This window comes from Malaclemys terrapin, chromosome 6 (assembly GCF_027887155.1).
Source record: "Malaclemys terrapin pileata isolate rMalTer1 chromosome 6, rMalTer1.hap1, whole genome shotgun sequence".
NCBI classification, from domain to species: Eukaryota; Metazoa; Chordata; order Testudines; family Emydidae; genus Malaclemys; species Malaclemys terrapin.
In genome coordinates this window covers 118083960-118096104 of record NC_071510.1, presented here as the reverse complement: position 1 = coordinate 118096104, position 12145 = coordinate 118083960, and the positions used below count along the sequence as shown (strand labels likewise).

General features: G+C 42.7%; 1 protein-coding gene across 1 annotated transcript in view; it reads left to right on the top strand.

Moving 5' to 3' along the window:
* LOC128839287 (tetraspanin-36-like) overlaps nt 1–12145 on the top strand; it is a 54118-nt gene that overhangs the window by 29284 nt on the left and 12689 nt on the right. The window contains exons 2-4 of the mRNA XM_054032155.1: nt 5771–5962; nt 9317–9391; nt 10965–11060. Of these exons, the coding sequence (XP_053888130.1) occupies nt 5771–5962; nt 9317–9391; nt 10965–11060 (363 nt within the window). The remainder of the gene's footprint in view (nt 1–5770; nt 5963–9316; nt 9392–10964; nt 11061–12145) is intronic.

Genomic DNA, 12145 nt, shown 5'->3' with positions numbered 1-12145 from the left:
ATAGCGTTGCACCTTCAGCCTGTTATGAGTCACTTCTGACCAATAGAAATATACAGCAAGTAAATGTGCTACATTCAAAAGGAGAGGTACCAAGTTACCAGTATGGGAGAAACTATGCCAATACCTGTGTTATGCCTTTGACTATGCCCTGCATGAACTGGGGGTCGGGTGTGTGAGAAGATTTTCGAGAGTGCTCTGCCCTGGCCTAGTTTTGCTCCTGTGGAAGTGGATGGGTATTTCACCATGACTCCCGTGGGAGCAGAGAGAGGCCAATTCTGAGCGCATTTGAAAATCCCAACCTCCATGTTTAGAGTCAGACTGAGATAAGTGATTGTGTAGTTAACAAAAAGTGCTGCACCTTCTCGCCTGACTCCTGCCTATTGATTGAGGCAGTTCAGAATGAAATAGGTATAATAATTAAATTCTGGATTATAATATTGTACAAGAACTATAAAACAGCAAGCACCAAATTCACACACAGTTGTGGTTTTGTATTTTTTTAAAGAGAAATTAGGCAGAGGATGAATTAAAATCTTCCATGGGCCACTTCCCTCCTCCCCCTCTCCCCCCAAAAATACCCCAGGCCTTTTTGCCCTAACTCACCCTAGCGAGGGTGGTCTCCATCACTTAAGCAGTGTCTCAGTATGTTGCTGTTACCAATGTGGTTGTAGTTTGTCATATCTATTGCTGCAAAACTTATAATGAAGACAGTGGAAAAGTACAGTTTCCCTGAAGGTTTTTCAGTTTCTGAATCTTCAATTTTCTTTGCATCCTTCACTTACCTAAAAGTGAATTAGAAAAGCAGAAACTTTGCTAAAGCTGACATGTTCAAGAACACACAATGCTGGATATTCTTAAAGGAATTATTTCACTTGGATGACCTACTGCCTGGGCGGCTTTTAACTTTCCTGCACAGTGAGCTTTTGACACGCTTCTTCAATGTTATACTAGTTCTAGTATAACAATCAGAGAATGAAGTTTTTCTCTCTCTCTGACTAGGAACATTGAAATGTAAAATCGGATATTTTTTAAATAAAACTGAAATTGGATTTTTTTTAAAACAACTGTCTAATATACAACAAGTTTTGTATTCAATCTTGACCAGATCTACTGCCAGTGTTTAGGGTCTGATCCAAAGCCCCTTGAAGTTAATAAGAGTATTTACATTGATGTCAGTGGATTTTGGACCAAGCCTTCACTGCTTACCCCTCAAAGCCATAAATGTGTAGCACTGGCTTTTTGGACCTTGCGTGTTACCTGATAGTCCGAGAAAATATTAGTCCTAAAAAATGTATGCTAAAGATTAAAAGGAAACACCATCCATCAAATTCTGACGCTCTTCACTTCCTCTCTACAAAATGAGTGCTCTGCTCAGCCTATATTTTGTATTAGCCCAAGTGAATCTGCACAGTTCCCTTCATGGCTTCCTGTGCAAGTTTCTCATGCCAGGACCACAATTATTCCAAGAACGGAGAATAGGTAATTGCCACAAATAGAGCTGGAGGCATGTGCTAGAATTGCAGACATCCTCCGTTGACCCTGGATCCTCAAATACTGCCTTGTGGCTTAGTGCATGGAGGGGCTGCAGATCTCAACTCATAGGATTCTGGAGGAACCAGGATGGAGGTGAAACAGCAGTGAATCTGTGGTTCCTCTCCCAGTTCCTTCACCATCATACTATTAGAAGGGACTGCCAGAATTCAGCCCCAATGGAGCAGGGGTCTTGGAAGGACATGGGAGCAATGTCTTTAATACTCATAAGGTTTAGTTCAACCCCAGTTTAATGACTCAATTTATCTGAGCCCAGTAATGTATAGGTATGAGCAATGAGCTATAACACCAGAGTTGTGTGGGACGAAAGTTGCTTTAGGTCTAAAATGAGTGATGCTCCTTGCACTTGAAAATAAAGGAGGGACATGCAGCAGACTTGGAGAAAGGAAGTTAACACATGGTGGAAACTATCAACATGGTTTAGTATCAAGGACATTACTTTAAATTACTTTAAACTGGCAAACCTAATGGACCATGGGATAGTCTTGCACCTCTAGGTTGCACAGTCAAATCCAGGTGTGGCCTATGTGATATGAACATGGTGGCTTTGATCCAGTGTCCAGTGCACAGGTGCCAGCAACACAGAAATCATTGGCACCGTATTAGTAGTCTCAGCAGGGAGGCCAATGATTGAACGGAGGTATGGAGAATGAACTCTCACCTTAACTGGAGAGATGGTCTCTCCACATCAATTCTGAGACATTGACAGGACACTGCGGGGAAGCTTTTGTGTTATGCCCATGCTGTTGCAACCCTTTGGTTAAAGGAGTTCAATCTCCAAGGCTGATAATCTGATATCTTTCATCAGTAATAAAATCACATACATTTATTTCATTTACTCTTTATAAACACAATTGTATGTGGACAGATGCACTAATCTGCTTCCTCCTGAATGGCAAATACCATATTTCTCTGGGCTGAGAGTCCGTTGTTCATGTTTGTGAGTGAGGGTGATGATGGCTTTTAAAGACAGCTGAGCTCTTCTGATGAATGGTTCTTATATTGACTTTAACTGGTGCAAATTTCCTAGCGGGGGATTACTCTCCTGCAGGATTTCTTCAGATGTTTGAAAACTTGGGTGAGCATTGGCTTGTCCCTTTTCAGAAAAAGAATGAAATGATCTGTGAAGCTCCTACAGGATAAATAATAGAGCAATTCCCGAAGAAAATCATCTTTAAAAATAATGCACAACTCCATAGTGGTGGTAAACACCCCACAGGCTTTCAGAACTCTCCCACAGCAAAGTGCAATATTGGTGGGGGTGTGGAAGGAACCAGGTTGTTGTTTCTTAGACAACAGCATCCCAGCGATCGTGATTGTCTCCTTTAAAAGTGAATTCCTCTGAGTGCAATTAAAATGAATGTCTGTCATCAAGAGTAGGAAGGGCCTGGTAACAGCTGAGCTGAGCTGCTGGTGCTCTGTTAAACTTATATATCACCCCAGCCGAGGCTGCCTTTGACTGGGAGGTGAGTGATCCCTGGGTTTAGGTTGACTATAAGCTCTCTACAGGCCCAGGGTTGCTCCTAGTGAAATTAGTAGCAAAGCTCTTGCTGGGACTTCAGTGAGAGCAGCATTAGGCCAAAGGGCCCAGTTCTGTGAGGTGATGAGTACTTTGTACAGGGCGCTGAGCACGATCCACTCCCATTGAACTCTGTGGGCCCAGTCCTGTTCCCATTGAGATCAATGGTAAAACTCTCATTGACTTTTACGTGGGCAGCATCGTGTCCAGTCGAAGTTGTGGGCGCTCAGCACGGTCATGAACAGGCCCAGCTTCTGGGAAGGGCTTTGGAATAATCTGTGATGAGGGAAGCACTACATAGATTTAAGATCACTAACACCATTGATAAACTTTAGCACAGTAGAAGAGCTGTTTCAGATGGGACCAGAGACACAACACGAGGGCTTTTTAAGCTTATAAAGAAGAACAGGAGTACTTGTGGCACCTTAGAGACTAACAAATTTATTAGAGCATAAGCTTTCGTGGACTACAGCCCACTTCTTCGGATGCATATAAGCTTATAAAGGATTCACTGAACTAGGCAAGAATCTTGATGCAACAAGCCATGGAGAAATATCCCCATGATCATTGGAATCAGCTGTGGTTAAGAATGAGGAAACATCATATTTTTTATTTATTCTAGCCCTTTAGCTCCTCCAGGCATCAACTATTTACCTGAAAGTCACCATGTCGATGTAGGACCCCATCATGTGAGGTGCTGAACAATTCTTGGTGGTGCTGAGCACCCGCAACCCCCATTGACATTAATGGATCATACGCCTATAGCATTATACATATACATACAGAGGATTGATCTATTAAAATCAATGGAAGCGGAGAAAGTGCAACACCCTGCATGACTGGGTCCTAGGTCGGCATAGCAATTATCAAGTAAATAATAAGTGCCTCGGGGAGCTTAAGGTCTAGATTAAATCAAACACATGACAAAGATGACACATGCAATTCTCAAGGTGCTTTTTCATAGATAAAAATACAAGAAACCAGCTTGAGAATGAGAGGTGTCCTCTTTGTCATGTTTTTCATTGAATCTAGACCTGAGGCTCCTTGAGGTGCTTGTTAATTATCTTAAAATTGTTCTGTGTGTCTATGTAGTGTTGTTGGTTTTTTCTTTACTTAGTATGATAGCTAAACCTCTGGAATGCCTTGAACTCTGATACAACCGAACAATAATGCTAAACCATGAAAATGCTATGACACAGGTGTCATGGACTCACAGGCCCCGTGCTCCCTCGCCTCGCCTCACCTTGGGAGGAACCCCCTTCAGTGTGACAGCCCTTCTCGGGGGTCACACTCTCTTTGGGGTTAAGCCCTGTGCTCCAGCATCTCCTGGAACTGCACCTCTCTGAGCCTTCAGCATGCGTGTCTCTCGCTATGAGCCCCCTCAGGGAGTCCATGTGCTCTGGACTCCTGGGGCCTCCACACCCAGAGGGAACAAGGCAACCCCAATCTCTAAACTGCAGTGACTCTCAACCAGCATAAAACAGAAGGGTTTGTTGAAGGTCCGAACTCAGCACAGAAAGTTCTCAGGTCCCTCGGGCCTGGCAAGTCTCAGTACAGCCCAACTGGTCCTGACCCCAGTCCTGATGGGCTCTGGCTGCTCTTTGTCCCCAGTCCAGAAGCCCCCTCCTTCCAGCCAACCACCCTTTATCACTTCTCTCCCTAAACCCCTCTTCTAACCTTTGTCCTCTTTCCTGGACTTAACAGATCACTTGGGCCCTCTCTCTTCCATCCTTTCTGCCCCACTGGTCAGAACTGGTTGTGGCCAGGGGTGCTGGAACAATTTGTATAGTGGGGGTGCTGAGAGCCATTGGACCAAACTGTAAACCCTGTATATGATGGAAACCACTGCAAGCCAGGGGGTGCTGCAACACTCCCAGCCCTCCTAGTTCCAGCACCTATGGCTGCGGCTGCCTTTCAGATCACCAGGGCCCTCTCTCCTCAGCTCCTTTGTCCTCCCACTGGGTTGGTTGCCAAAACGTGGCAGCCTCTGGGTCACTGTGTCCAGGCCGTTGTCCAGGGTCCAGCCTGCTAGGCGATGTCACACCTGGCCCTCTGCAACAACAAACACCCTCTTCCACCACCTCGTTAAACCAGCAATACACAGGAAAATAGTGTCACCCACACTCTTCATGCAAACCATTAAGAAAATAAGAAAATCCCCTACTCCATCACAGCAAGACCACAAACATAGTTAATAAACAAAAACTTTTAGAAATTCTTACATATTTCCAAGATTTAGCACATCTACACATCCCAACTGATTTTGTGGGTTTCAGAGAGCTCAGCTGAGGTAAGAAGTTATTATTTATTATTATAAATTAGGGTTTTTTTCATAATACACACAATTGAAATAGGTGAGTCCCTATGAAAGATACGTAGGACTTTTTGTAATTGTTTATTGTGCTACTCTTCAACGATCCTCCTGAAAATTAAATCTAATATCTCTAGGGCAAATTCAGCACTGATATAAGCAGGTACGGCTCCATATATAATGATACTAGTTGTTGCATCCGCTGACGCCAGAACTGAATTTAATCTATGTTTGAGACTTTGGTTTAGTTGCTACTTTCAGACCCCTATGTTTTTCCAGGTCTTTTCATCGCATAGTGACTGCAATGAAAAGGCCAATATTTTCTCCATTTATGATCCCAGGAAGACATTTAACAAATAACCCCTGGGTATTTTATTTTTGCATTTCAGGCCGCAGCAGCTGGTCTTGGCTACGTTGGGGGATATGTTATTAACACCTACAAGAATTATGACAGCTTCGTGCAGGACAAGTACACCATGCTGCCAGCAGTGATCATCGTTTGTGTTGCTGTCGTGATGTTTATCATTGGGCTGATTGGCTGCTGTGCCACTATCCGGGAGTCACGTGTTGGGCTGGGACTTGTAAGTATTGCACATTCCGCCATAATCCGTTTCATACTATATCCCTAAAGCTGGCTAGATGAGGTGCTGGGCAGAGTCAAGCTCCACTAAAATGCATTGGTTCTACTGCAGATGACGCAGCACTTCATCAAGCAGCCTTAGATTGGTACTACAATGACGGGACTGTGTCAAACCTAAATAGATTGACAGCCACTTTTCAGGCACAGAAAGAAAACTTGGAACATGATAAGTCGGGGGTGCCCGGAGCAGTGCTGCGTAGAATATAGCTCTTTTATTTCACAAATATTTGGTGTCAGTCCATTAGCTCTGCTTCAGCAAAGCGGCTTTAAAGAACCTAATTTTTGGCCAGGTCTACACTTAAAACTTATGCTGGTTTATGATATTGGTCAGGGGTGTCATTTTTAGTGACATTTTTACATCAGCAAAAATCTTAGCATAGATATTGTTATACCAGCAGGAGTCTGTTTGCCAGTATCACTTATTTTGACTGAAGAACTGATATGAGCTATACTGGCAAATGCTGTCTTTGGGTAGGGTAGGGTAGTAATAGTTTGTTGGGATAACTATATCAGCAAACCTTTCTAGTGTAGACTTTGTTTTGAGCTTGTAATAAAACCTGGAACCAAGCATGTTTTAGGTGGTTTGGAGTTTCTGTGTAAACAGTTTCCACAAATCTAGTGCAAATTTCTGAAGCTAAGGACCAATCTGAAGTCATAAATACCTGCTGCATCACTAAAGACCCTTCTGGGATAGAGGAATATCAGGGATGCACAATATCAGGGATGAGGAATTGGTTAATTTTGGCCAAAGGCAAACAGAGCAAACCCCTGTTCTTGTAAAAAGTGCAATGGCATCCTCGTCCACAGAGCACAGAGGAAGACCTTGTGTTTTTTTTTAAAGGAATCATCAGAGAGATCCTCAGAGTAAATTTTGTGGAATTTGGTTCTACTTCAGAAGAAATGAAGGGTTGAAAGAACCCTACTAGGATCTGAACCTCTGGTTTGCATGAGCTTTGAGTATTCAAGTTCTAAGGTATAGGCCTCTAAGCCAGCTGGGTAGCCCAATCTCTGTGACATCACAGTGCAGTAAAACATCTGTATCATCTTGCAACATTAATGCATCACAAAGGATTGATATTCTGTCTAATATAACAAATCTCAGGCTCATTAAGCACTCAATAAACTTGATATGGAAGATATGGGACAGACCCACAGAATTTGGGACTGTCTTGAAGACTTGGGGATGATAGGCAACTCTGTTATTAGCTTTCAAAACTGGGTCAGCACACAAACTTTCATGGTGGCCGTGGTTCTTGGCTATAGGTAGGGCCTAGAGGTAACCTGTTTCGTGAAGGTGGTCTCTCCATGCCTCATTCCAGGAGTAGGAACAAATTGAGCCTCATCTTATGACTAACCGTTGTGGTAAAATGGATTGCTTTAGTTCACAATCTTTCCACTGGCCTGCCACTCTGCTCATGATGTTGTGTAGGGTGCACTAGTAATGATACTTACCACTTTTCTTCAGTAGATCCCAAAGCACTTTGCAAAGGTGTGTACGTATTGTTGTCCCCATTTTGCAAAGGGGAGCTGGAAACCCAGAGCAGTGAAGTGACTTTCCCAAAGTGACACAGCAAATCATTAGCAGAGCCAAACATATGATGTATGTCTTCCGACCCCTCAGCGCCCTGATCACTGGACCATTCCAGCAGTCATGTCACAAGGCAGAGGATCTGATCATCAAGAAGTGCCAAGTTTCTTTTTTGCCCCGTGGTTTCTTTATTGAAAAGCTTTTCCTGTATTAGTGAAAAGAAAACTGTGTCAGTTTAAGAACATGGGCAGTTCTCTCAGTGAGGTTAGGGAAAATGAGCTGTGATGTAGGATTAGCTTGAAAGGGACACAGAACTGCCTGTACATTTACAGAGGAAATAGTAATGGTTACTTAGTTTGTTACTTCCTCAGTAACAAGTACAGTGTTCTTGCAAAACTGACAAGTCTTCTATACTAGCACCAGAGGATTTGGCACATTGGATGTAATGAAGCACTGGTCCGATCCTGTGTCTTACCTCTGGCAGTGACCAATTCTTGTTGATTGAGAGGAAGGTGAATCTGTCAGTAGCTACGGGTAGACCAGCCATCCTAGCCTGGTCTGTTGTCTTGCTCCTCCTCAGGCCATTGCAAATGGCTCTTTGCATCAAGCTACAGCTGCCTGTAAATAACAAAAAGGTAGTTTCCTGACCCACACTTTATCAGTCAGATCTGCTGTTCAATGGTACAAAATAAACAGCAGCAATACAGCTGCTGTGTTTTCTCAGACAGCTCTGTCTTGTACCTGATAACTGGAAAGGTAACTGCCAATCAGCCATTTTCAATTAACTTTACTGCTCTTCTGTCCAAAAGGAGCTTTGCACAGTCAGGACCAGCTCCCCAGCTGGTGCAAATAATCACAGCTCCATTGATTTCAATGGAACTATACCAGTTTTCGCCAGCTGAGGATCTGGTCCTTGGTTTTGAAAATCAAGAACAATTTGGCAACATCTGCAGGAGGAGAGTGACCTGTGTTGTCAACAGATGTTAACCACAGGCCCCTCCTGGTCTTGCATAGTATAACCAGGAATGAATCCTTTGCAGAAAGTATGCCAGACTCCTCTTTCCAAAGTCTTGGGTGGTCGGAGACCAGAATCTTCCCACCATGGGTGGCGCATGCTTTTTCAAATGGGTGCTGAAGACAGTTTAGTTCTGTCTGCCCTGTTGACCAAACTGTTTTCAACTCCAGGAAGAGCCAAGGGCACTGTCACTGTCCTCAAGGACCCTCTTGTGTTGTGCATGACACAACATTTCAGCAACTCTGCCTCTCTCTGCTCTTGTAGCTTTTCTCACAGTTCTCCCTCTGCATGGTTCTTATCAGGCACTTTCCACGGGGCGGAAGGGAGGGGAGCTCCCTCTCCCAGCTGCATTGGGCTTCTTCCTTTTATTCCTCCCTGGGCTTGACACACCGTCCAGCAGGGTGGGGCTACTAGAGATGTGAGGCACTAGTTAACTTCTTACTGGCCACTGTGAAATTGATGCATCCTTTCACAGTAACTGATGGCTGATACATGTTCCTAGTGTAATAGACTTTTTGTGATGCACTTATTCTTTGAAATAAGCCTTTGAGATCCCATGGAGCCCTGATTATTAAACTGTTCAGGTGTTATATTCTGCTGCTGTTTCACAGAAATTTCTGGAGCTCTTTCTGTTCGGAGAGACAACACTGGATAATAACAACACACTTTGCCTGACTTGTTTAGCACTAAATTTGCATGTTGATCCAAACACTCTGGCCATTCTTCTTACCGTACCTCTTTTCTGATTTCAGTTCCTGGTCATTATCCTGATTATCTTTATTGCAGAAGTGACAGCTTTTGTTATGGGATTCATTTACAGAGAAAAGGTAAGCAAAAAATTAGTACATCTATTCTAATACTGAAGAAAAAGAAGGGCTCTCTGGGACAATCAGGGTCCAGACACTTCAGAGTGAGAAATGGGGTTCTGGACCCCAAAGAAAAAGCAGTTGAATCAACTGATTGTATCCAATTTTTTGTACTATAAAAGTGTATTGTGTAAGGTATCATATAAAATCTGGTGACACACTGGCCATGAATATCATTATGTGATATATGTATGCATGATGTATAAAGAATTATGTATGTGTGCTTGAATTATATTCTTAAAATGTGTTTGGGAGGCATACATTGAGCCTGTCCTAGACAAAGGAATGTGGATTCCCCTGCCTGACTAGCTTGATTACAGGCAGAGGACAATGAAAGTACTTTTATATATAAGGTAAACAAAGCAAAAAAACTAACAAGCAATGGCGGAAGGAGCTTAGTGAACTCATCGGTTGTCAGGGTCTGCATCTCAGGAAGCCCTCCCAGCTCTTAGGCAGAGACAATGGACTTTGGGTAATATAATGGGAGCAAAAAGAGATTTTATTTATCCGTCACTTAAGCACCCTCTGATCCTGTGGAAGTTGGATCTCCTAGCCTGGAGGGCTAGAGATGCTGGTAACTTGATGTAAGTAAGAAAGCTGCTAGCCAAAGATTGTAACTTGCTAAAATTAAGTTTTAGACACTAGAAAGTGTGTTGTGTTTTGTTTTGTTTGTAACCATACCTGTCTCTTTTTATCTTTCTAATAAACTGATTCTTAGTTTTACTGTAAACCATCTCAGTGCTATTGTAGTGAAGTAAGTGTGAGTCCTCAACTAAACTAACAGGCTGGTGTGTACCCTGTCTCTTTGGAGGCAGCAAACTTAATTTCTGTGAGTGTCACAGTGACAGGGACTAGACACTGCAGAAGAGATGTCTGTGGGGGAACTCAGGAACTGGGGTTCACTCATTGTTACCTGCAAAGCAAGGTTTAGACTGGAAGAGTCTTGAGGAATTTGCTGCTCAGGTAAACAGACTGGTGTGGCAGGGAGCTGACACAGTTTAAATTCCAATAAAGCTCACTCTTCTTGAGGCAGAGAGGTAACACAGTGGCTTACAGCTCTAAGTGTCTTGAGCAGAACGTCACAATCTCCTTCTGTGAATTCCTTTTCTCCCACCCATCTTCTCACATCTGATCCTTTATTCTCAATTCTTCGGGATACAAGGGTGGAGTGTGAGTGCAGAATAGGGTTGTACCCACACATGTGCTGTATAGAACAAAACCCTAAATAATGTGTGGATTTTTCTGGAAGAAGATGGAGACAGGTAGTACTTAGCTTAGTAGGTATCAGAGCAACCTTCTAATCAGCTTGCTGTCATGAATGTTCACAGAAGAGGGTTCTTAAAGTCAATAGGAGAATTATTTATGTCCAACAATGCCAGCAGGGTTAAGTGGCAACAGTATTTTACCAAAAGCATTATTTCACTTTTCATTGCACTCAGTTTTGCTGGGTCTAGGTATCTTCTAAAGTTTCCATTTTAGAAGCTTCTGAGCTGCTATCCTTATACAGAATATGCACTGTGTATTCTCATTTCAGGTAAAAACAGATGTGCAAGGCACAATGCATACAGTCTTCCAGAAATATGACGGGAAAAGTCCGGAGTCTGGTGTTGTGGATTACTTGCAAGAACAGGTAGGAAACCTTTTGATCTGCTGCTGAGAATTATTTAAAAATATCCAGTTGATATTAAACCATGCATGCAGCCTTTAGGGGGAAAATCAGTTTGCTACTTTCTAAAACCGGTTCTGCAAAATGCTCAGCACTGTCAGTTCTTATTCACTTCAGTGGCAATTGAGAGTACTCAGCTCCTTGCAGGTTTGGACCACAGGGCCCTGATCCAAAGTCCATTTAAGTTAATGGACTTAAGAAAGGCTCCTACTGACTTAAATGGGCTATAGATCAGGCCCTAAATGAGTGTGCTTAAATGGTCATCCACAGGAATTTATTTTGCCTTAGGTCCTATGCTGCTACGTATCACCATAGTATCTGAACTTTCATAATGAATAAATATTAAGAATTTTTATTGTACTGTGGAAATTTAGTCTGTTTTATCTACTGGTAGGAGAGGAGAGGAGAGGAGTATGTGGATCGGAAAGAGATTTCTCTTAGAGGAGAGTCTATTGATAGAGATTCTCTAGGTTTTAGTGAGGAGGAGAGATGGAAGAGGATAAAGTATGGGCCAGATCAGACGAGAAACATTCACATAAAAAAGAATCTGACACATGAGAAAAGGGCAGACAAATAAACAGTGACAGGTTTTTAAAGTGCTTGTACACAAATGCTAGAAGTCTAAATAATAAGATGGGTGAACTAGAGTGCCTCATGTTAAAGGAGAATATTGATATAATAGGCATCACAGAAACCTGGTGGAGTGAGGACAATGAATGGGACACAATCACTGGGGTACAAAATATATCGAAGGACAGAACAGGTCATGCCGGGGGAGGAGGGGAGGAAGAGGTGGCACTATATGTGAAAGAAAAAGTAGAATCAAATGAAGTAAAAATCTTCAATGAATGCACATGTTCCATAGAATCTCTATGGATAGTAATTCCATGCTCTAATAAGAATATAACAGTAGGGATCTATTATTGACCACCTGACCAGGACGGTGATAGTGACGATGAAATGCTAAGGAAGATTAGAGAGGCTATCAAAATAAAGAACTCAGTAATAGTGGGGGATTTCAATTATCCCCATATTGACTGCGTACATGT